A 24489-nucleotide genomic window follows, 5' to 3' on the forward strand; every position below is an offset into this window, starting at 1 on the left:
AACTTATTAGGTAATGAATAGTTGGAATTTGATTTAATATTTCAGTCTTCAAATGAAACTAGAGATACTATGCTAAACACAATCATGCAAACAATAAATCTTGGAATAAAAACAAACATTTATATGAAACACTACAATCGTAGAAAAAATATACCTAGAATATTTTAGAATACGACCGACATCGTCAAAACTCGTTGATTGTTGTGGGAGACTGTTATAAACTTCAGTCAAATTGTAATTGCATCTTATGAATTAACACGTTTTTTTAAATTCGTGTAGAAAAATTGAAACACTGTTTAAGCAATATGGGAAGAAGAAAGGTTATGATAAATAATTATTTATTAATGCATCTGAATGTTCTTGATTTTAGGTCTCTTCTGTTTTAAAATTAGTTTTTTAAATAATTTTTAGAAGATAAATCTTTATCAAAACATTTTGATAAAGACTTAAAGAAAAGTCGAAACGTATAAAATTATTTAAATGCATTAATATATCAAAAGGTCTAAGAAATCAGAAATTGAAGAAAAATAATTATTTATTTTTCAAAAGAGAAAAAGATCAGATTCTCAAGGTTGATCCGAGAGCTAAAATATAAGAATTTTACTTTGTATAATGAATATTATTTTGTTGTGATGTCATATTTTTTGTATGTTTCTGTTATACCGCTGTAGACTGGACTTCTCAATCTTCTTATACAGAATCATGGATAGTTAGAGCTCAGGAGCGCAAATATAATATTAATTCATTTGAAATAGAGGAATAGATGCTACAGGAGATTGTTTAGAATTCCTCGAACTTCATAGAGAACCAGTAAGTCGACACTGAAATACTTGTAAACACCAGACATATGCACCACCACCAGACACCATGCATAAAGAAAATGTAATATTTTGGACACGTAGTCTCAAAAGACAATATAGATAGTGGTGGTAAAAGTACAGGAAAAAAGAAGTAGAGGCCGATCGCTCATGAGATGGTTTCATAAAATCAAACAACCTCTTCACCCAAAAGTAATCCATCAAAAGTTATATATCTGGTTAAACATTTTGTCACAGAAAAAATATAAATTTTTGAATCATGGTAAATTCTGTAGTAATATATTTATTTAAATCCTGTGGAGCACTTGACTCTCTCGATCGGTTTTAACAAATTCTTACGATAATCAAGTATGCTCCCTAGTTTCTCTTTATTTTTGTTATAAGGGTAGTTGGTATATTATTTGTTTTTAACATGTAGATATAAAAATATTTGCATTTAAATTATTTTTATAAATTTGTTATTTTATTTCACGATTGTAGCGGTAAAAACTATTTTGGGATACATAAAGTGCATTCAGGATGGCAGTGCGAAAACATAGCAATAAAAATAACATAGAATGTTTGTGTTTCAGTGTGTCCCAAGTGTAAATTGTAAACAAAAAAAGGTAAACGCAAACTGAATAATGTCTAGTACAACACAAAGGCGCTTTTTCTATCTAATTCATAAGAAAATAAGCTAAGTTTGACGTCACCATTGTTTTTTGGTACAAAACAAAATCGTGATGTGTTCAAAATATTTCTTTTGGGAAAGATAATTTCGATTTGCGTCTATGTAATGGAACTTTATTAAAAAATGAATGAGAGTTCAATAAATCATTTATTTTCAAATAGTTATGTTTTATAAATAAGAATAAAATAATTTGATTTATTATAATGACGCAAAAAGTTTTGATTCGATAAACATTTGAAATATGAGAAAAGAAGTAGTTGATACATCTTCATTGAGTTAGAAGATTCATATAAATTTTGGAATTGTATCTACAATTAATTTCCGATATGCTACTTTGGTAACCAAGAACTTATTTTTTCAACATACAATCCAATTAAAAAAAAATCGAAATCATCAAAGTATTTCGGACACGACTATTCAACATAATTATTCTACAAACGTCAAATTTTATATAAATAGATAGTTTGATAGCAAAATTAACAAATTTTCATGCCTACATTGATCATTGTTTTCGGAGAATTTCAGCTAATATTGGTAGCTTGGAGCTTCTCTCGATTCAAAGTTCAAATATAAAATAAAATATTGGTGTGAAATTAAAAAATCGAGTGCTATAATCTTTAAGGCAATTGTTCCCAAATCAAAAGTAGAAAGTGTTATAACAACCAAAACTACAATACCAGCTAAATAATTATCTGGTTCATGAATAAATATTGATTGATTTACGATTAATTCCAACATTGTAAATAATAAATATAATTGAATGGTGGCCCATTCTAAATGAATTCACCCAGCAAAAAATGAATGTCTTCGATTTTGTCAAACTTAGGGATATCATTCTATGTTAAATTTAAAGACGTATAACCACTTTCATTTTTTCGAAAAACGTTTTTTGAGTCCTCTGGTGCTATGTGGAAGTCTTTTTAAGCATTTCAAGTGGTTCACTCATTTCAAAAAGCCGCCATTTTGACCCAAATTGACCTATCGGGACAAATTATTTTTTTAATGTGCGTTATTTACTTTACTTTCAACTGATGTTCTCAGAACTAACATTAATTAAAAAATTTTCTGTGAAATTCGGAAAAATGACTGTTTCTTGCAAAAATTGATTTCTCATTAACCCCATCCTTAATTTGCGCGAATTTTGTATACGTTTTTCACGAACCATTGACCTACCTTTTTCCAAACGGCAGATAACCAAAATGTCCCATTTGGAAAACGAAAATGTCCGTTTTGACATATCCAAGCTTCACATACGTCATTTATTCCACTCCCAGCGCTTCCTCCCACTTTCATTTTTTCGAAAAAAGTTTTTTGAGCCCAGTGGCGCGATATGGAAGTCTGCGTTGTGAACACGCCATTTAAGTATTTCAAGTGGTACACTTCCAAATGACCGTCATTATGGCCAAAATTGACCTATCGGTAGCAATTTTTTTAAATGTGCGGAACATCCGGAAAAACTGAAGAATAACTTTTTTTTTCAGAAATCGATTCCTCAGAAACCACAATCTTAATTTGCACGAATTTTGTATATTCAAGCCTCAGAACCGTTATGTATGTGTCTCCCAGTGCTTATAAGGTAGGTTTCGTAGTAAAACTAACAATTACATCGTATTCTACGTGAAAAAATACATGGAAAACATATATCAATGTATCTAGAAACATTCTTAGTGTTAGTCAGATTATCCCACAAATAAAAATCGTTACACGCTACGAATTCCCGGAAAAATCTAACATTATTTCCAAAGCTTGTAATAATTTATATTTTCGATTATTTATTTTGCAAACAATTAATAGAAAGAGAGAACTAATGGCGTGATATATGTTTTCCATGTATTTGTTCACGTAGAATACGATGAATTTGTTAGTTTTAGTAGATAAAACCTACATTATAAGCGCTGGGAGTGGAATAAATGACGTATGTGAAGCTTGGATAGGTCAAAACATTTTCGTTTTCCAAATGGGACATTTTGGTTAACTGCCGTTTGGAAAAAGGTCGGTCAATGGTTCGTGAAAAAAGTATTCAAAATTCGCGCAAATTAAGGATGGGGTTGGTCATTTTTTAGCTTTTCCGAATTTCCCAGAAAATTTTTCAATTAATGTTAGTTCTGGGAACATCAGCTGATAGTAAAGTAAATAACACAGATTTAAAAAATAATTTGTCCCGATAGGTCAATTTGGGCCAAAATGGCGGCTTTTTGAAATGAGTGTACCACTTGAAATGCTTAAAAAGACTTCCACATAGCACCAGAGGACTCAAAAAACGTTTTTCGAAAAAATGAAAGTGGTTATACTTCTTCAAATTTAACATAAAATGATATCCCAAAGTTTCGATCGATTTTTTTGCTGGATGAATCCATTAAGAATCGGCCTGGTGTAAACATAAAAAAATCGTTCAGAAATGATTGATTCCTTATAGTTGAGATGAAGGATTGGATTTTTCCTGATTTATAATCAATTCCTTTACTAAATGATAGGTTTCAATTTTCCAAGAAATAAGTTCTGCACGAAATATACTGCATTGTAACAACATGACTAGAAAAATGCATGCAAATTAAAATCAAATTCCTCAAATAGTACGGAGAAAAGACATTGGGGAAAAGCTGGATTTTTGCATGAACCTTTTTTTTGTGGTTCATGCAAAATCGTTATTAATACATGTGCCACCAAGAAAGTCTACGTCAAATGGACGGTTTTTCGCGATTAACGCGTTAACGGTCAAAGCTTGCGAAAAAATTTTACTTAACTAAATTGTAGCTTAAAAATTTGTCGACACAAAATATTCCATGACTTTTTTTTCGTAAAACTAACAGTTTTAGAGAAAATTTGACTTCTAAGCTGTTTCTCAAGAAACATGCACTTTAGTTCACACCATCTTTAACATAGGGTACACGTCTTTTAATGTTCGGTTATCGTTAAAAATGAATTTTCACAATCTATAGGTAATTTGATCACAAATTGTATTATCTGTTTAGTTATGTTGCCATAATACAGTATTTCTTATAGAGATGGAGACTTGAAATAAGTTCATAAATTTAATGTAAAATGTGTTTTTTCTCCTGTTTGATAAATGATTCCTCATATTTTTATTAATTGGGAATGACCATAAAGTTTAAAATAAGGATGTCATAAAGTGAATTCAGCGAAATATATATTTGCTCATACCATTTCGCTGATGGTTCGTCGTTGTTATGTAAGATAAAAACGGGTCACTTGACATTCTTTGGAGTTTGCAGAAAAAATTCTTTTATAAGATTCATGCATGTTGATAATGTAATTAACAAAAACAATCATTGCACAAGTGAAATGGAAATATTGATCTATCAACTATTTCTTTGATATGGTCAGTATAAATTATCCGTTTCTTGAGAACCAGAGAAACTTAATTTTAAAACTGAAAAACTCATATCAATTCATATTTACTCTAGTGATAATTTTATTGTCAGAGTTCTGAATAAATTGGCAATTTTCTTCTTGTCTTGTTATTTGTAAAAATAACATTTTCTATTCGATAAATGTATAACCACATAATAATGTCAACTAGAATTAGTACCGGTGTATATGAATATATTAAACTCCTACATTTTTTCTTCGAGCTTAAGTATTTGTTTGTTGAACCAATCTTGGCATTAACGGCAAGCTTTATTGTTCAAGCAAATCTCTTTGATCTATTCGACATCATTTGCCCCTTTCTGTATAGTTTATTCCACTGTAGCACAAACCTCTTTCATTTCTTCTAAATTACTCTGTATACAGATTGTCTTTTTTAACAATTAATTAACACAGATCACACCTCACCCTTCATATTTGGCAATTGGCTCATTTCCTTATATATGTATCCTGAAATTCCTGAAAGTCACTACACTATTTTTTAGCTCTATCCTTTTTATTATATTTGCCTAGTTTTGTGTTTGATTCAATTTATTGAGTCAATAAAGTGAGGTTAAAACATCACTGAAACCAGAAAAAAAATATTCTGGAAACTTGGAACGGAATTATTGCGCTTCATTTGACAAAAATATACAAACTAAATTCTTTCGATTGATCTCTGGTTCCCAAAAATAATGTAAATATCAGGCAACAAAAATATTTCTTTAAAATATTCTTTGATTGATTATCTATGTTTTGATATAACTCTAGCTGCTTCCGCTTGGAGTTCTTCCAGTTGACAGAAAATGACGTACCTGGCAGGCAAAATGAGTGCGTCCAATTCAGCTGTCAAATGACGTCTTATTATATTCTTACTCGCCGGGATTCCCAGAGCTGTCGCCATCGTATCACCGTTGAAAGACGGCTCCAGTACGACCAAACCACCGTGAACGCCACTATCTGAAAATGAGATCAAATATTACAGCTAATTATGAAATACGAGCACCTATAATTTTGATAAATTAGTTAGTGGTTTGAGCAATTTTAAGACATTTGATAAAGATCCAAACCTTTCAAGTTTTCAGCATATTCGGCTAAGTCGATGCTGCGAGCCCATCTTATGAATCTTTGGTTAGTCCAAACTAGTGGATCTGCATCCATAGACTCACACTGGTGTCTTCTCACTGCTAATGCCTATGAACACATTTTTGTATTTAAGCAAAATAATATCGTAGGTCAATAAATTGACAAATTGTAAGCAACTTTTACTACAATGTTTTCCCAAAGTTGGTACTTTTAGTTATTAACGATGGAAACTGTCTTTTTCATTGAAAAAACGCTTATTTTTCTACCGTTTTTAATGAATAACTTAAACTGTTTTCTTTTTATCAGCTTAATTATTCAGAATAAAAAAGTAGCTAATGAAACAACAAAGAGATTCTTTTTAAGGGCTTCTGAGTTATTGCTTGTTGAAGATGGTAATTTTTGGGGAACTCCGAAATTGGGAACCTTTAACCTCAAATAACTTTAGATTGATGAAATTTTTGGAAAAAATTCAACAGATCTTTTTCAAAGCACATAGAAAAACCTTTAAAATGAGTACTGTCAAAAGTCTTTTTCATAATATTTGAATGATTTATAACAAAAATAAAGTTTCTTCATTTTTATTTTTTGGAAAAATTTAATAATTATACCCTCGCCAATACCACCCTAATTGAAGTTAATCGTAATCCACTTGCAATTATCTTTATTTATGTGTTATTGATATGATCCACGTGATTTGACCGATGTTGATTGTTTATTTATAAAAAAATAATTTATCAAATTGAACACTGCATTTCCGTTATCTTGAAAAAAATACCAAAACCTATTCACATTATGAGAAAAATTTTTTCTCGCCATAAATTTTAGGCCCAAGGAAGATTTCGTGAAAGAGGGTGAGTGGAGTTTGAATTCAAATTTTCATGAAAATCGAGATTATAATAAGTGTCTTTTAAAAAAGCTTTCAATATTACTACCCTCAGAGGATGGAGGGGTTGCATAAGTCCGATTAATCATAAACTTATTTAAGAAAATCAACAGATCTATAAATAATTGATTTAAGCTGTATTTTAATCAAATACATGCTAAAATCGAAGATTTTCAATTTTTTACGATAAGGGATAGTTTTCAACCTTAAAAAATAAATAGCACTCTTCGGCGCGGGATAGATTTTGAATAAAGGGGTAAGTAGGGCTTAAATCCAAATTTTCATAAAAATAGACGTTGATTAACAAAATTCCACAGTTTTAACGTTTTCTACCGCTGGTTCCTGGCCTAATAATACATTAATTATTTATTATAATTTTTGAAAAATGTGAGAGAGTCTCAAATATATTCAGATCTGATTTTAAATAAGAAACTTCAACAATGCTGTCGTATCGATATTCGAGAATTATTTTTGTAATTTCAATATCAACAAAAAAACCCTTCCAATATTATGAATATCCCCTCTATGTAATAGATTTTCTTCTTTCTATTTACAAATTATCGATTTGTGATTATCAAATTGAACTTTTAATTAGAAGAAATCATATTTTACGTTGAGTGAACTAGAAAATTGTCTACCTGCCGATCGTATTTCATTATTCTGAGTAAATGGATCCCGTGTACAATAGACGCTTGGTGAAACTTCCTCGTTACTCCTAAATACTTTTCCAATTCCTTTTTGCTCAAGTGTTCCAACATTCTTGCATCTACCATGTTCACAGCGAAGTTTTCGCAATACTAAAAAAGTATAATTAAGTTAGACAGTTAATTATCTTCAAAATCACATGGAAAATGATTATCTTATTTTTATTAAAATTAGATATTATAAATCGAACTATAGATTAAAATTAAACCTGTTGGTATTTTTAATCCTTTTTGGACATTTTGGAATGAATAGATTTATTCTGTTCTTGATTCTGTGATGAAGTTCTTACAAGTCAAAGCAAATGAGAGACAATTACTAATTACTCAACTAATGTCTTTTGTATATTTATAACAATTAATTTACAACTCTAAAATATCCACCCCTGTGTACGAACTTATCCTATATAAACAAAATTCGGATAAAAAGAGTATTCACAATATAGGCATTTATAATAATTTCCAACAATGTTTCAAGATTATATTATGTCGCTCCACTGGACGCATTCAACAATGATTTGACTAGGTTTGAAGATCTAGCAAATTTATAACTTTGCAAAGAGTAGTAAATCACATCCACGTAAAAAAGGGGATTTAGTAAAAGATCAACAATACTATCAGAGTTATGGTTGAAGCGCAACGTTAATTTCCAGTAACCTACAATATGGAACATTATTGAAAAATAACTAGTCACTTTTCCACAAAAAGGTTTCATTGCCATTAACAAAAAACCGTTTGAAAATTAGTAAACGAGGACATTTAAGGCCACAGCAGAGGATTTTGATAGTAATTTGGATAGCTTTTTGACTCATTCTAAAGTGAGATTGAAAGGCTTCGTGGGTCTTTTATAGGACATGATGAACTATACTGACTGTCAAAATATCAATAAGAAATGTCAAATGGATAAGAAGAATCATTTGTTTTCTGTCAAATACCACTAATTTAACTTTCTTTGATGTTTATTGAATCGATATTGTTTACCTGGGATAATCCTAAGTCTGGTAACCATTCGCTGCATACCCAAGTGTGTCCAAGTTGAGCGATAGAAGGATATCTAACGATCGAAGGATTTCTGTGTTCCTCTATAGCTAAACGGACTTTCTTCCTGTGCATAGGGTGGTTGATTCCCAAACCGCACTCCAACTCCAAATCACTCAGCTCTAAGAGGACCTGACCATGCAAAGGACCAATCTATAAGATTTTTAAATATAATCATGTCTTTTCCGAAGGAATTTCCTTCAATGTTTCTCAATTTACCAAATTTTGAATAATTTAATCAAATTTAATGTACTAAGTTTATTATTAAATTAGGTTCCGTGAAATAATAGGACAAAAAACAATAATATATAAAAGATAAATACATGTGTCTCACTGTAAAAAAACGTGTGTGTCAATTTTTTTATATTATCCAACATATTCAATACAACAACCAAAAGTATGTTTTACTATTTGGATACTAGTATTCATAATCATACTGAACATAAAATTCACAACTACCACTACACACGCCAGCTTATTTCAATAATTAATTTATCGTCTTCACAGACTGAAGATAGAGAATAACATCTACCAGTACACCTCCACCTGCAAGAAACAATTCTACGAGGAAAGTCGAATTTTTTACAAATGATTATTATCTAATTAACTATTAAGTGGACATCCAACAATTCCAATACTTTTAACAATCCATTGTGGGATTGAGATTTAACAACGAAAAATGATTTTCACATATTACATGAATATGACTGAAACTCTGCTCGACAATACCCAACTTTTCTTTCTGTTCACATTTTTAAATGATAGACGCTATTTAAACCAACATCCCGTATCGATGATTACAACTTCGTTAATACCACTCACTTCTAAATGCAATATATGATAGTTTAAGAATATTGTTGGGTTTATAAGCTAATTTGAAGCCTACTATGTTGAAAATATCCTAATCGTTAAGTACAGCTTCATCTTCTATGGAATTCATTTCTTTATTTTATCTTCCAATATCCCTTGTAGGAGCTCCTAGACGGGGCTTAGTTTGGGCCAACGCTGAGAAACCCGGTCTTGGAAAACCTATACTGGCCCAATACTGGCTGAACTCTCGGTAACTCGACCCCGGCCATTCTATAGTCAGCAAGGCTTGGCAGAACTCTGAATAACTATATAAAGTTTTTTTCTAATATCTTATCCATAATAGATATCTTACATTAAAGGCAATAATTTTTTATGAATAAATAGTACCACTTAGCAGAGTGCATTATTAGAAATTTGTCAAAAAACTCTAATTTTATTAATAATATAATAAAAATCCATTTTTAGAAGCAACCAGCCTGGCCCATGGATGGAGACCATTCTTGGGTTTATCTAGGCAACCAGGCCTCATCCAGGCTTTCAAACCAAGCGAGGGACATTGTTATCATCCCAGAGTCCCACCAAGTCTGGGCCAATAATGGCTTCCAATCTAGTGCCACAGTTGTACATACTTGGCCCAAGTCTAGGCCTATACTGGGCCCATCGTAAAGTCTTATATGGAATTAAATAGGTAATCAAATGATGTATCACGGGGTGGAAACTGGCCATTTATGTTGATTACAATAAAAAGAAACAACCGTATATTGTGATGTTTTTATATATACATGAAATTCTAACTTACTCCTACTTCTAATTACTAAGTTATAAATTTTCTGTAGCCAATGAACACGTTCATCAACCAAACAGCCGGCGATAATGAACAATACATCCACAGCTGTATACGACCGCCCTTCCCCGCCCCATATAGCGACGCATGTCAAATTATCTCACCCAATAACTTCAGAATCTGTTTGCTTCGTCGAGCTAATTTCGATCATTTCAGTTTTTTTTATTCTTCATGTGGTGATAGGCGGTCACACACACAATGAGTTGATACCACACAAAAAGAAACTCCTCCTAAAAACCACCAACACAACCGGAGCCCTGCAAAGTTTTCTAATATCACGGCCCTCTCACAAACAATTCAAAGAGTTTTTTTCTCTTTCTAAGCTATCTAAAAGTGATCAATGTCCATTATTTTTCATTCCATTGAATTTTACAGTTAAGCATTGTTGTTAGTAGGTGTGATTATGTGTGATTATGTTCAGTACAATAAACCATTGCCACGTATACAAGTTTCTATTAATTTTTAGTGGTTTTCGACAACCGTTTTCAGTTTTTCTTTACTATAACTTAGCATGCTTGTGTTATTCTGACTGAATTAATAGGTCTGCTTTTCTAGATTTACTAAAATTTTGATAATTCATCATCAATAAAAAATCCAATGATGTCATATCGAGGATTCAAGGGGGCGATTGAGATTCGCATTTAACTAATAGCTAATCACAGTTCTAGTCCTCCTTTAGTTAATAGCGCAGTTCCTGTTGTACTGCGAGTAGAAGATCATTTAATTCCACTGAATTGCTCTTTAAGAAATCGAGAGCAAAACATTCGAAGATTTTATTAAAAATAATAATCTATTATTGTCTCACACCAAGCGTTGACCTTGTATCTAAAATTTCAATATGAAACTTATTGTTAATGGTAACTAATGCATCATCTATAAATATTTTTACTATTGATGGTGATTGACTTCACACAATAATATAACCATTCTTGAATATCCCCTTCTATATGTAGTAATGTTAATTAAGAAGAAATTCTCTTTCTTCCACTTATATTTTGCAACTGAAAATCTGGTTAGATTGAATGTAGAGTTTCCATTAGTAGAATTACAAATATCGTTACCTTTAGGATGACGATTTTTCTACATTTCCAGATTAAATTCCTTATCTATTTTTAACACGGAATATGTGTAATTTGTTCAACCTGGAAATCTAATATTAGATTTGTGGGCAACTTCTTTAGTTATGTTATCATCCAAATTTTCAGTCGATGTTAACTTATACCAAATAACTTCAACGAATTGCAGATAATACATAATGGTTTATGGTTCACTCAGAGTCTTGTATTTTTCACAACTTAAAAATTCAATTACTACCTAACCACATTTACATATTTTCCACTTTTTAGCTTAATTTTAAGCATTTCCTGCTAGATTGCTTTTCACTTTTTCTAATTTTACTTTGTTCAAGGCAATCTATCTTACCAGTATTTGACATAATTTTTCTGTCGCCCATAGATACTCAATATTCTCTTCTTCTCCATTACACTCTGCAATAGTTGTTTGTCGTCACTATCCATTTTGATAGTTTTGTGAAATGGCATGTTATATAATTTTGGCGTATAAATAGAAATTATGAAAAGCCTTGTGGATTAATATTTGTTATGAAATTGTAGATTTAGATTATTTGATTATTTATAATCAACTTTTATTAACAAAACCAAAATACCCTAGAGGACTCACTTTTATTGCTTATTTTGAATCATAGTATTCTACCAATTTACGAAAGTAGCATATCTTATAGATATATTGTTGCAAAAGGGTATGATCAGATAAATATTTTTTCAACCAAAAATACATTAACTGAAGTATTGCTGTCTAGGGTGAAACACATTGTATAACAACAAAAAAAGTTTCTTCATAACATTCTGATCTAATTTGATTACGCAATATGAAGGTTTTTGAATCACCTCCTTCTATCGATATTCAAGAAATCTACTTGATATTTCGAATAAATTGTTAGAGCAAAAATTTTTGATTTGATACCTTTCCGCTTTTGATATTTTCGGCACATCTGGCACCATATTGCGACATACCCAACGCAATTTCCAACCATGCTAATACCGTGGATGCTCTCCATCTTTCCATCGGAATACTATTCGCCTCCCTAAGCAGTCTTAATTTCTCGGCATAACCTTCCTCGGTTAATGGAGACCAACTACGATACGGATCATAGGATTCACCTAAACAAAAATATTATTTTCGAATAAAATTTATTTCTTAAAAAAAACGTTCATTTACAAAATACTAACTTAAGCAATCCTTCGAACGTTTTGGTTTAGTGATAAGGAGACGACTAGCTGATCTCCTACTTATTTGTCATGTAAAATAAAAAAAAAACTATGAGATCAGATATTCTCTGACCTCAACCAATATCTACCCATCTACAGCATGAAGTATCCAAGTAGTATTTTTAGAATAAAGAATTCAAAACATAGTACTTTAGAACTAAATAGTAAGGCAGATGAATCAGTGAGTATCTATATCGATTTCAGTCCTCTTGAAATACAGATTAATTATCCGATCCGAAATTCATGTGGCTTTACCTGAACTATTGGAGTTACCCTGCCCAACAGGGTAACTCCAATTCGGATCCTACGAGAAACACATTCGAAAATTCCATATGTGTCAATTATCTTTCCAGTTCAAGTGTTTTCTCAATTAAGACATAGTTGCCCCCAAGTAGAAAAACCCAACCTTAAAATATAAATTTATAGTTACTTTCCTCCGATTGGGTCTCGGGAAAAACTCAACCACAAAACTATTTCCACTTTTCGCCATTGTGATCTTTATAGAGACTAATTGCATTTACAAAAAATATATTTAGAATTATATTTGGTTAAATAATTCAATATAAGCACATATGTGAGTTTTCTTAAAAATATTTACGGCTTGTGTTGAATTGCATAATGCATGAGCCTACGTTACTTATTGGAAAAACTACCAATTTCTCTAATATAATATAAGAAATACATTGGAATCAAGGAAAATGTGAAATACGAACGCCCGTTTCGTGTAAAAAATCAATAACACGTAAGTTTATACGCATGCGCACATAGTATCGGTAGTGCTGGCGACGTGGATAAGTATTTGCGTAATTTGTAAATGTGTGGTTCCAAAGAGGGATTCCACCTGTAACTCCAATTGATTTTACTCAAAAATTCCGAATAATTCGATGAACAAACTGTGATATTTTAAAAAAAAATTTACTCACTTGTTTCTTGTAAACAATTTGATTTGTTTCTATGTCTTGATCGAGCGAATACTCTAGATATGCTACCCCAAGTTCCACCTCGACCACTAGATGGCCTCACGGTTTGTTTATTTCTTCTACCTACAGTAATTGGTTCTGGTTCCATCGGGGAACTCAATTGTTCCACAGACCTGCTTAAAAATATATGAGCATTTTAAATGAGTTGTATATATACAAATTAAGTCCGGGAAATTTATTGTGTAGTGTATCGTACAGAATGCAATAAATAAGTAATCTTAACTTAGTTCTAAAAATGTGTTTATTGGCTGTTGATGATGTCAATAATAGTTTTATTTTTGTTACTAATTACATATACTAATACTTCCCAGAACTACTTACCTAGAGAAATTATTTGCGTTTAAAGGGGATAAAGTGGGACTGCAGTCTTTTGTTGAAGCTAAAAAGAAAAAATAATATATATGGAATTTGTTGTGTGATAGTTCATGAAGCAACTATATCTTACTTCAATGGCATTAATCTAAAAATTTATAGTAGATTCAATAAAAATGTAATAAGATTTTGCAAAACTTTCAGAATCATTAACAAAATTTTCCAATTGTTGCAACAGCGATTTGTATGTAATCTTATTGATCTTAGCCAAGTGACAACGGCTATCATATTTTAATGATATTATATCCTGCAATACTAATTCTGTATAGATGTTTTAAATGATTGTAGAAAAGAAATAAATATATAAGCGTCAGTTGAATTTCTAAAGATTTAGAACATGATACTTCAATTGCTTGCAGCATTATTGTCAAGTGAGAAAATATCGGTAAATAAAATAATATGTGACTCAAAAGATTTTGTTGAAAAAATCTACAATGACTGATTCTTTCACTTAATAATCTGATCTTATACGAAATATATTCTCATCCAAATTCTCAAGGACTATAAATATATTGAAGATAACCAGAAAATCTAGGCATAATATATCTTCTTCATACTTACATTGGTACATATGTGGTGGAGGTACTGAAGAGATAAGTGACACTGAATCCATATCCTTGAGTCCTTCTCCTACTGTAATTGTCGGCGTACCATCAGTAGTAGAATCTGATAAGTTTCCAGCTACAGAGGTAGCTCCACTCTCTCTATCCGAGCTTACTCTTACGCCGGAATCGGCACTACAGCTTCCTCGATCACCGGGTAGTTGACCTAAGCCGTGATGTCCCGAAAGTAAGCCACCAGAACCTGGGGTTAGAGCACCTCCATTTATATTATGCCGCGGCAAAGAAGCTAATGATTCTTGATCTGATAAACAACCGCTCGAAGCTAATTGTCGACGTGCCTAAACAACAAACAAAATAAACTTCGATATAAAATAATTGAAGTATTATCTTTTGAATAAACATAACAAGCATTTCATTGTTAAAACTAAAGAATTATCGATCGTACGTCTAGAAGGTTGAATAAATAACTCGTTAACCAAGAACAGCACACTTCAAACGACAAAAAATCTAAGTACATACTTCTTGTAATTGCTCTTGTGCTTGTTGAAGTTGTAATTCTTTAGCGTTAAGTTGTGCCGCTAATGACAAACTTCTTTCAGCTTCATCTCTCGCATGTCGAAGCAGACTCCACCTTTCTCTTTCTCTTTCTTCCCTTTCGGTCGAAAGTTGTTGCATTGAAGTTTCGTTATCTCTCGACCGCTGGAACAAACAAGAAAGGTAGACAAGAAATACTTTAATAACTGTATTTCTAAGAAAACAATATTAAGAAATACAAGCCCATTTGAATACCACTATATAAACTTTTAATCTAACCAGTGAACCAGTGGTGGTGATACTGTCCTTAACCATTGTTAAAGTTGGTATAAAAAGTTCTCCAAATATCAATTTATCAATTGCAGATTATGGAAACCTTTGATCCACCATAGGCGTAGATTCCTCATTTTATAAATTTATTATTATAAAAGGCAAATAATCTTGTCGCCATCAAACTATCCTTGACGATTCGGTTATTGCCATCCGTTTATTCAGTTGTTTGTCCTACGTATAAAATCTTTATATCTATATATAGTAGATTTGTCAACTGATTTCAGTTTTTCCTTACATGTTTTTTGGTTCTGTGATTGATCTACTCGATAAATGGAAAATTTATTCACTCTAGTTAATTCAGCATTTCTTATTATGATTGCATTATCAGATTTCTGAATATTTTCCTTTTTTAAACATTCGAATATACTTCTATTTGAATAAATTTATAATTAAATGAATCTCACCAAGAGACGCCACTGCTTATTGCAGGCTGTCTGGCAGGAATATTTCGAAGAAATTGTGCGCATACGCCTTCCGACAGCTTCGGCCAATAGAAATGCATTCATTTATACGATTCGATGTTTTCATTGGTAAATAATGGAGATGATGAGTCCACGTGGACAGACGGTTTGTTTACGGGGAGTGAAGATTATTTTTCATTTATTAATTTGATATGAGTGCGTATTTATGAAATATTGATTGTTCCTCACATAAATGTCTTCTGCAATTGATATTGGATAAACTATAAAACGTGTGAATGAATCTGTCTTAGAAAACTACAAGTGATAGTTATATCGTCACCAACTTCAACATTATTAATTTTTTCTTTTTTTCACCTTCTGCGTATTACACAATCAAATCAAATTTTATATTATATCGATAGATCAAAAAAGTCAATCCTGTTAAAAGTTTTTTGAAAAGTTTTAAGCATAACAAAGGAACAAGACATTTTTTTCACAAGTTTTGTCATTTTTCAACATAATAGCTAAATATATACCAGCGATGATCTAATCTTTTTATTTTTCAGGATGTTGCATTTCCTTGATAGATTATAATCCACACAAGAAATATCATCAAATGTACGAGCCACCTGAGTTTCTTGAATTAGTTCCGCCCCTGGGACTGATTTTCCCTCTGAATGTTGTGAAGCCCTGCATTGATAGAGGGGTGGAAGCAGCCCTACTATCTAAAATGTATTGCAAATACCGAACGTGGAACGCAAAACTCTTAGCAGCAGGTGGGCTAGCTTGATATTCATACGGACAAAGAAAAACATACTTATATTGCTGGGGGATGCTATAAGATTTGAGGTCAGGGGTTCTTGTAATACTATTACCGTTGAGTTCCCTTCTCCAGTAGAAAATTCAAATTTCTTCATTCATATTTGATATAAATTGCATTTTATATGGAAGGATTCTATTTTCAATATCAAAATACTATATGATGAGTTCAGTTAAACACAAATACAGAAATACAATTGAATTTGAAAATGATTGCCGAATCATTATTTATATTATCAAATAACGTTCCCCCGTAAATTCAAGTGATACGATCAAAGCAATAGAATGAGTAGAATTGAATTTCAGAGCCATTTTTGGATTGATAAACGGAAAAATGACTATTCAAAAACTGAAATTACAGCTTCAAAATATTAAAAGTAATTTACCAGCTATTAGTTATAATATTGAACGTACATTTTTATTCGAATTCTAATTCTCCGGCCCAATTTTTTCTCTATTCACCACTATGACGTACAAGATTCTACTAAAAACATTACCTCCGAAGTTCTGTTCTCACATAAAATCTGGTAATTCCTATGTACTTCAATCGGCTTTATTCAGCTTTTTTTTTTTTCTCAACAATATACCAAAGTTCACCATTTTCCATTCTATGGATCTCACATAACCTCTATTTTCTATTTGCTTTGTTTGATTGGTTCTTTAACTGTTACTTAGGCATTAATTTGATTTTCTTCTATTTTGTCATCGCGTTTTTGAAAAAAAATTATTTGTCAACCTGCCACTCCATTCGAAAAATGTAGATTCAAAAACGTCCTCTATCTACAACACCAACCAAAACATGAAGTGAATTTTAGGAAATTTGTAGTGGAACTATTTCTTATATTTCTCTGCTCTACAGCTGCCAGGTTCCACTGCGCCATCTTCGCAACTTGTACCACAGTTGAAGGCTGCAACCATTCCTTAGAAAAGCTCCAGTTCTGATCTGATGATATATATAAATATGAGTTGTTTTTTATCTATAACTATTTTGTCTCTTGGATACGCAATTAAAGCGAATTTGATTACTTTCTAGTAAATTTATCATTTACTGAAACTTCTTTATTATTCATAGCAATTGATATTTACATCTTTGTAAAATCGTGTTCTAAGATTGTTTTATTTTGTTTCAATCAATGTAGTTGTATCAAAGGTGTTTGAATACCACTTATTGAGGAAGCGTCTCGACATTTTTTGCTGATTTCTTGGGTGGTTTGTTTAATAAATATTGAAAGTTTCTTCACGTATTCATCTAATATCTAAGTATTATAGAGTATTTCACGTATTATTTGATTTAATTTTTGGTTCGCATTATATTGAGAAACATTTTAAAACTCAAAACTTGTAGTTATTATTAGGTGAAGCAATAATTTCTAAAGGTCATTTTTTAATTTTGTTTTGAAGTTAGTTTTATTATTCTGTTTAATATTTTATTTCAGTGAATTGTTGAAGTACAATTAAATGCGTTGAGATGTTTTCGTTATTTTGTTCTTTACATCTTAAAAAAACGTGGTATACTTACAATTAATTTTGAAATAATTTGCCGCTTTGACAATTATCTCTTGACCTTTTAAAACTACCACTTTTAAAATTGCATGTTCTTTTTTACATGTTTCTTCTAATTTTCTAATTTTTATTCATCAATAGTGTCGACATAAAATTTTTTTTTATAATTTTCCAACATAATTGAAGCATGCAAATCAACTGAAAACGTACGAACTTTATTATGAGAATAAAATTAGAAATGTACCTATACCTGACACAGTTGAAAAAAAATCAAGCATTAGAAGAATCAAGAATTGACTGAGCTTATTAGAAACGATCATACTCGCGAATCAGTTCATAACAGAATAAATTCGAGGTATATAAAATCGTATAAATTTATTGAATGTTGATGAACAAGTTCATGGCATTTATTTCTGTTGATTGTGTAGTGCTACACAATAATAATGTTTCCCTTGCTTCTTTATCATCTTCTTTTGCTCCGACATCTTAATGTGATGCATTTTATAATAGAATATTTCTCTAGGAGAAATGAATCACTTCATCTGTTCTCGAAAAAACTTGAGGTACTCAGTTATTTCGAGGTAGTGCTATCACTTTATGAAACAGATTTGGAATTGGAAGAATCTAAATCGAACCATGGGTAAAAATGGGCCCGTTTCTGATTATATTTCTTCTATGTCAGGTTTACCAATGTTGTAGATGTACAATGTGGTGACACAAAGACAAAAATCTACCGTTTTTCGTTTCCATTTCAGTAATGCTGTGGATGAACTTTGTAAAAGAATTTAAGAATCCAAAGTTTGGTCTGATCGTTATCGATCGCGGTCTTCGAATAACTGTGGTTTGTTTAAATCTGTTTCACCTAATAATTAATCAAGCAGGAAGTGTGCTGAAATTGTGGTAGAAATGGTCATACTTACATACGGAATTACGTTCTCCCAACCATATCTTTTATTATAGTTGTGGTATTGAGAACACTAGAAAAGTACTAAGTGTTTAGTTGACCCTAATTTCAATTTTGTTATAAATACACCCGGATAATTGATACCCTTTCTGCTGTACCGCCCATGCAAAAGATTTATTTCTTATTTCTCCCTCAAATAAAAGGTAGGGGGAAAATTCATTTCCCGTTATTGGATTACCTCAATCTATCGGGGGCGGTTGCAAAAAGTTTGCTTCTAAATTGAGTAATTTATTCAGTAATTAAAGGTGATTATATGGAATATAATCGCTTGGGGATAAAATTTAATCAAGAACGTAATAAATTCTAGCAACAATGAAATAATAAAAATTAGATAAGTAAATTTCATGGTATCTATCCATTAGTTTCCCTAAATGATCCTAAAGGATCAAATAACAAATTAAAACAATTAATCGTATAATTAAATTAGAAAGCATTCTTACCTGGCCGTAACTTCTGATAAAATCTCGGAGTTCCTTTTCTTTGTCTTCCAGCGTCAAGTACAACTGTTTCATTTGATTCAATAAATCGAACTTTTCGGCTTTCAGTCGCCGTTTATCTGCTTTTAGAGCTGAAACAATTAGATTATTTTAGATAGATCACCTTTATAATATGAATTTCACGTATTCAGAATTTTTAAAATAGAAACATCAAAATTAACTTTGTCGATGTAAGATTCTCTGAGTTGAGTATCAATCAATAATCCTTAATTATTTTCAACAACTCTCCATGGTTCAAATTAAAAAAAATAAACTCATTGTCTCAAAATGTAGAAAGTTTTTTTACCAAAAAATACCGTTATTAGAAATTTTCTTTCCGTGAATGAATTTTTCCTCTTATTCAGATTTACCGAGTTTCATTATTACAGTTGAATAAATAGTTAACCTCATTGACATAAGGTTTTTCTCATGAAACACTATTTCAACGGAAATATTATGATCAACGTTGTATTATTGCTTTTTTTAGTAATCTTCTAACTAACAGACACTTAATTTGCTTTTATTTTCTCAAAATTCTGTTCGAAGTTCCCACTTAACCTCACTTTAATATTGATTCAAATTCATATATTAATAATTAAGAGATCGAATTTGAAGACAAATTCTAATAAAGAAAATCATAATTCATCATTTGCGTATTATTAACCATAAGTTTGATACTTACTGATTTCCTCAAGGTTAAAATAGTACATTACAAGTTATTTCCTACATCAAATCTATTGTGTTGTTGGTTATTGTAATAGTTTTTATGTGTATTGCATAATTAAATACAGATATTTTGAAATGTGTAAATTCGGTGAATTCGCGAGGCGCTTTTCATAGATTTTATAAATGGCAGAACTCGTTTGATGCTTATTAGTATATAATTTTTTTATTAGCAGGCGGTTAATTCACAGTATTTCTTCGGAATAATTCCTAGGAAAGTGTATTTATTTATATCCTTTTTGTTCTAGAACTATATAGAATTTTATTTTGGTATATAAATAATTTGTGTAAACGCAGTTATTTAGTTTTAAATAAATAGTCGCGAAAAGAACGAATTATTGAAAATAATCGCATAAATTATTTAAGTGATATTTATAAGTAAATTATTATAAGCGTATTGTGTAGATAAATTAAACAGGTAAGGGAAAGTGTTTATTAATTTACCCCACGAGTAGAAAGAGTGTAAATAAATACGAGAAATATCACAGTATTTTCAACATTTTTTTATAGATGCCACTTATTAGACTCATTGGCGTTTTTTGTTTTGATATATATTTTTTCTCTTTCCAAACTCTATTTAGGTATTTTCTAGAATGTGAAGCGATCACTATCTTTCTTAATGTCTATTATTTTGTACTGTTCATCGCTAAACGGTTGGGACGTAATTTAAGTCACGTTTTGAAATGGTTTCGTCATGATTTCACTTTTAAACAACCATCTTGCCGAACAAATATGACGACACCTTTTCAGAACCTACTGCAAACTTTCTATTTTTTTATTATATTATATTATATTCTTTATATAGAATAATTTTCGATAACTCTTGAGATTGGTTTCTTTAATATTTTAACCATTTAAGGGTCACTGTCAATATAATACTAATCGTCAATAATCCCCAGAAAATAACAACGGAAAACTGATGAGATGAGCACTGTAAGCACAGAAGTAGCAAAGACAAAAGAATAACAAACTAATAGACCAAAAATAAGACACTGGAAACAGCTAAAGAATATGATATCAGAAATTCCACTGTACCTCCTTCACATTGAAAGAAGATATTGTAAGTGAATTTCAGGTAATTCAGATATCCATGGAGCAAATAATATAAGGGATAGCAGAGATATCGTAAAATAATGGGATAGATAAAACAGACGACCCAACTTAAAGCCGTTCTCCACAGATTTAAAGTCCTTAAGTGGAAATGGACAGGACATATGCCAAGAACAGTTAATTGATGGTACAATGGTACCAAATAAACATAAAGAGATCCATATTAAGAAATTAGACGGAACATCAATGGCCTAAAATACAGGAACAGTACATAAATATGTGAGGAAGACAACCAAGTTAACAACCAAGCTAATAAGGCTGCAAATAATGTTGAAGTTGATGTATACATTAGGTTAAATCAACTTATTCTCAGACTAGTAATCTGCAATTAACCATGTCCGAACTTTTCAAATTAAAGTGACAATAATGTTTAACTTTCTTGGATATTTATATGCTACTTTAGAAACAAAATTTCAAGACTACAAAAGATACTCACAAAAAGTATTATGGGAGTGATTTTTCCACATGTAAGCAGTGAGCCTTCTTTTTAAAATAATTTACTTCAATAATTCTATCAAATTTGTATTTCATTGGAAAAACTAAAGTCCCTAAGCGTTTATATAGTGGTGAGTCAATATTGGTAGTAACAGTATTTCTATTTGATTTGCATACGTTCACCCTTTCCGATATGACCTCATTCGGATATATCCAGAAAGATTGAAACAGGAAATTATTTCGAACCACATTTAGTTTATGTTTCATTCATGTTGATAATAACATTCATTAGTTCTAATGAGTTTAACAATTTGCCTATGGTTATGTTTGTTTTTTACGTACAACCTAATTTCAATGTTGAATAAAACATGTCGATTTAATATAAATGTTTTCATTATAATGAATTTCATTTGAATATGTACTGAAATTATTCATGGCATATATAAATCTATATTAGTTCTCGTGGCTGGATAGATTTTGAAGGTGTATATAGAATATAGAAATTTCAATGTAAACACTTTAACCAATTTACTTCCAATCGACCACGACCAGTAAAATTTCTTTAGAAACTCACGAAGAATCATAAATTCCACAGGATTCGAACTTTTTGAGTTCTCACTTATTAAAACACTTATTGAAACGAAATCGATCGTTACGTTGAAGTACAAAGATTAGGGCAACATCAAGCAGATGGAATTTTACGAAATTATAATGGAAAATTATAGACGGGAACGGAATTCTAAAAAAAACATTGTTTACAAACAAATCTACGTTTCTGAAACATCGTCAATGTAATAATCAAAATAATTAATGTTTGCACGTTAATTTAGGGGGCTTATTTTAGAACCCCTCTTAATCAAGAGACATTCAGCAAAAAGGAACTTTTAGGTCATCTTTAAACCAAATTATTCATAATTTTCCAGGAATCACTTGATAAAACTTTCTTCCAGTAAGATGCTCGTATATAGCCATGTATCGAACTTATCAGCTTTCCAACTTCGCTATCTCTTACCTAAATAGTGATATTTAATTATCACATTAAAATAACTTTGATTTCAAGACGTCTTGAAGGAATAATTAGATATTTTTAAGAAAATTATAATTTGCCGCTGCTTTATGTTCAATCAAATCCAAAAACAAAATATTACTGTCCCACCATAACGACAACAGAATATAAATTAATATCGAGTATCACCCCTTCTAGCTCTTACAACTGCCCTAAAGCGTCTCCTCATTCTAAAAATCAAACTTTGCACATACTGTTCGCAATTCCTATTCCATTCCGCTATAACAGCTTCAGAGAATTACTCCAAAGTTTTCGGTGAATTTAATCGTTCTCTAACGGTACTTCAAGTACATCTGAGATATGTTCTATTGGAATGAGGTCGGGTAACCTTGCTAGCTTATCGACTACATTAATATTAGTATCCTCCAAGAACCCCGTACTGTAGGCGAACGGCTCAAACTATACCTCTTCTACCGTGAGAATCGAACAGACGAATGTTTCATTGCTTAAATAGGTTTCTAGTTGTTTTATATACCTTTACACGGCTTTTTTTATAAAGAAGTAATCTGGACTCTTCGGTTTTGCACTTTTAGGATGGCCTTGACCAGGACATCATGACATCGTTATTCTGCCTTATCACTCGATTAGACAACTTTTACATTTTGTGCAATTTCTGATTAGATTGTAACCCTCAGGATAACAGTCTTTTGTGCCTCAGCATTTGTTGAATATTGTAATGTTCGCTTTCTAATTTATTTAAACTACCCCACACCTGACACCAATATAACGTTTTTCTTCTCTTATAACTTATTAAAACTGTTTTTAATGGTAGGGTGAAGTTAACACACGTTTCTTACTTACTTTATTTATTTATAAACTAACACTCAGTATTCTAAACTAGTCACTATCCATTAAACTATACTACAATTATCTTATTCTTAACTTATTAATTCATTTAAGTACTCCGTTCACTTGTCTATCCCGATGTGTTCGAGATTATTTACTGACTCTTTGGCTGATAAACAAGCTCACAATTATCTGATTAGCCTTAGGCATCAATATACGATACCTTGGTTACAGAAAGCGCCTCAGATAATGTAATTTTAAGTGTTGGTGAAGTGATAATAGTAAACAGTTTGTCGCATATACTGTAATTTGTATTAAAAAAATGTAAAATTAATACTAAATTTTTAATTTTCCAAATGAAATATTTTGTAAATGGTTTCTTGAATATGCGATAATTATTTTGAGCAATATATTTTAAATTTACATAAAGCAACATTTTAATTACTTACTTGATAAAGCTTCTCTGGCTAATTGTAGTTCCAATTCCAAAGCGTGAGTTGCTGAATTAGGATCGGCGTTTTCTGTCAAATTCTTTCTCTCTGCTAGAACGGAAGTGGCTCCAGAAACAACGAGTCGTTTCAATCTCGTCACTTCCGCCTGAAGGCGCTCGTTTTCCTGGCGGAGTCTTCGAATAGTCGCCGATGATTTGGGATAATTTGACGGCGAAGGTAGCAATGCTGAAAGGTCGTCGCGATTCCCGTCTGAGCTCCTCGGTGAACGTGGCGAAGACGAATCTCCTAAAAACAGTGGAAATGTAAAAAAATCATGGTTTGAATAATTATATTCGTATAACCAGATGGCATTAACTTTTTTTATATCTGATTCGTGAAATACATAATCAAAAAACATCAAATTAAAAATGTTTGCGTGGTCATTGGCGTGGAAAACATTCTACATGGTCCAAACTACATTTTATAAAA

General features: G+C 31.3%; 1 protein-coding gene across 14 annotated transcripts in view; it reads right to left on the reverse strand.

Moving 5' to 3' along the window:
• LOC130891247 (kazrin) overlaps positions 1-24489 on the reverse strand; it is a 49794-nt gene that overhangs the window by 3231 nt on the left and 22074 nt on the right. For 5 of the 14 annotated variants that reach the window (XM_057795866.1, XM_057795871.1, XM_057795877.1 and 2 more), the window contains 11 exons: positions 24019-24306; positions 19414-19541; positions 14939-15118; positions 14418-14757; positions 13806-13863; positions 13428-13600; positions 12200-12396; positions 8506-8715; positions 7462-7620; positions 5925-6048; positions 5670-5814 (listed from right to left, as the gene is read on the reverse strand). In XM_057795866.1, coding sequence (XP_057651849.1) covers positions 5670-5814; positions 5925-6048; positions 7462-7620; positions 8506-8715; positions 12200-12396; positions 13428-13600; positions 13806-13863; positions 14418-14757; positions 14939-15118; positions 19414-19541; positions 24019-24306 — 2002 coding nt within the window. The remainder of the gene's footprint in view (positions 1-5669; positions 5815-5924; positions 6049-7461; positions 7621-8505; positions 8716-12199; positions 12397-13427; positions 13601-13805; positions 13864-14417; positions 14758-14938; positions 15119-19413; positions 19542-24018; positions 24307-24489) is intronic. The other 9 variants (XM_057795880.1, XM_057795869.1, XM_057795876.1 and 6 more) reach the window with 3 other exon arrangements.

The sequence above is a fragment of the Diorhabda carinulata genome, chromosome 3 (genome assembly GCF_026250575.1).
Source record: "Diorhabda carinulata isolate Delta chromosome 3, icDioCari1.1, whole genome shotgun sequence".
Classification (NCBI taxonomy): Eukaryota; Metazoa; Arthropoda; class Insecta; order Coleoptera; family Chrysomelidae; genus Diorhabda; species Diorhabda carinulata.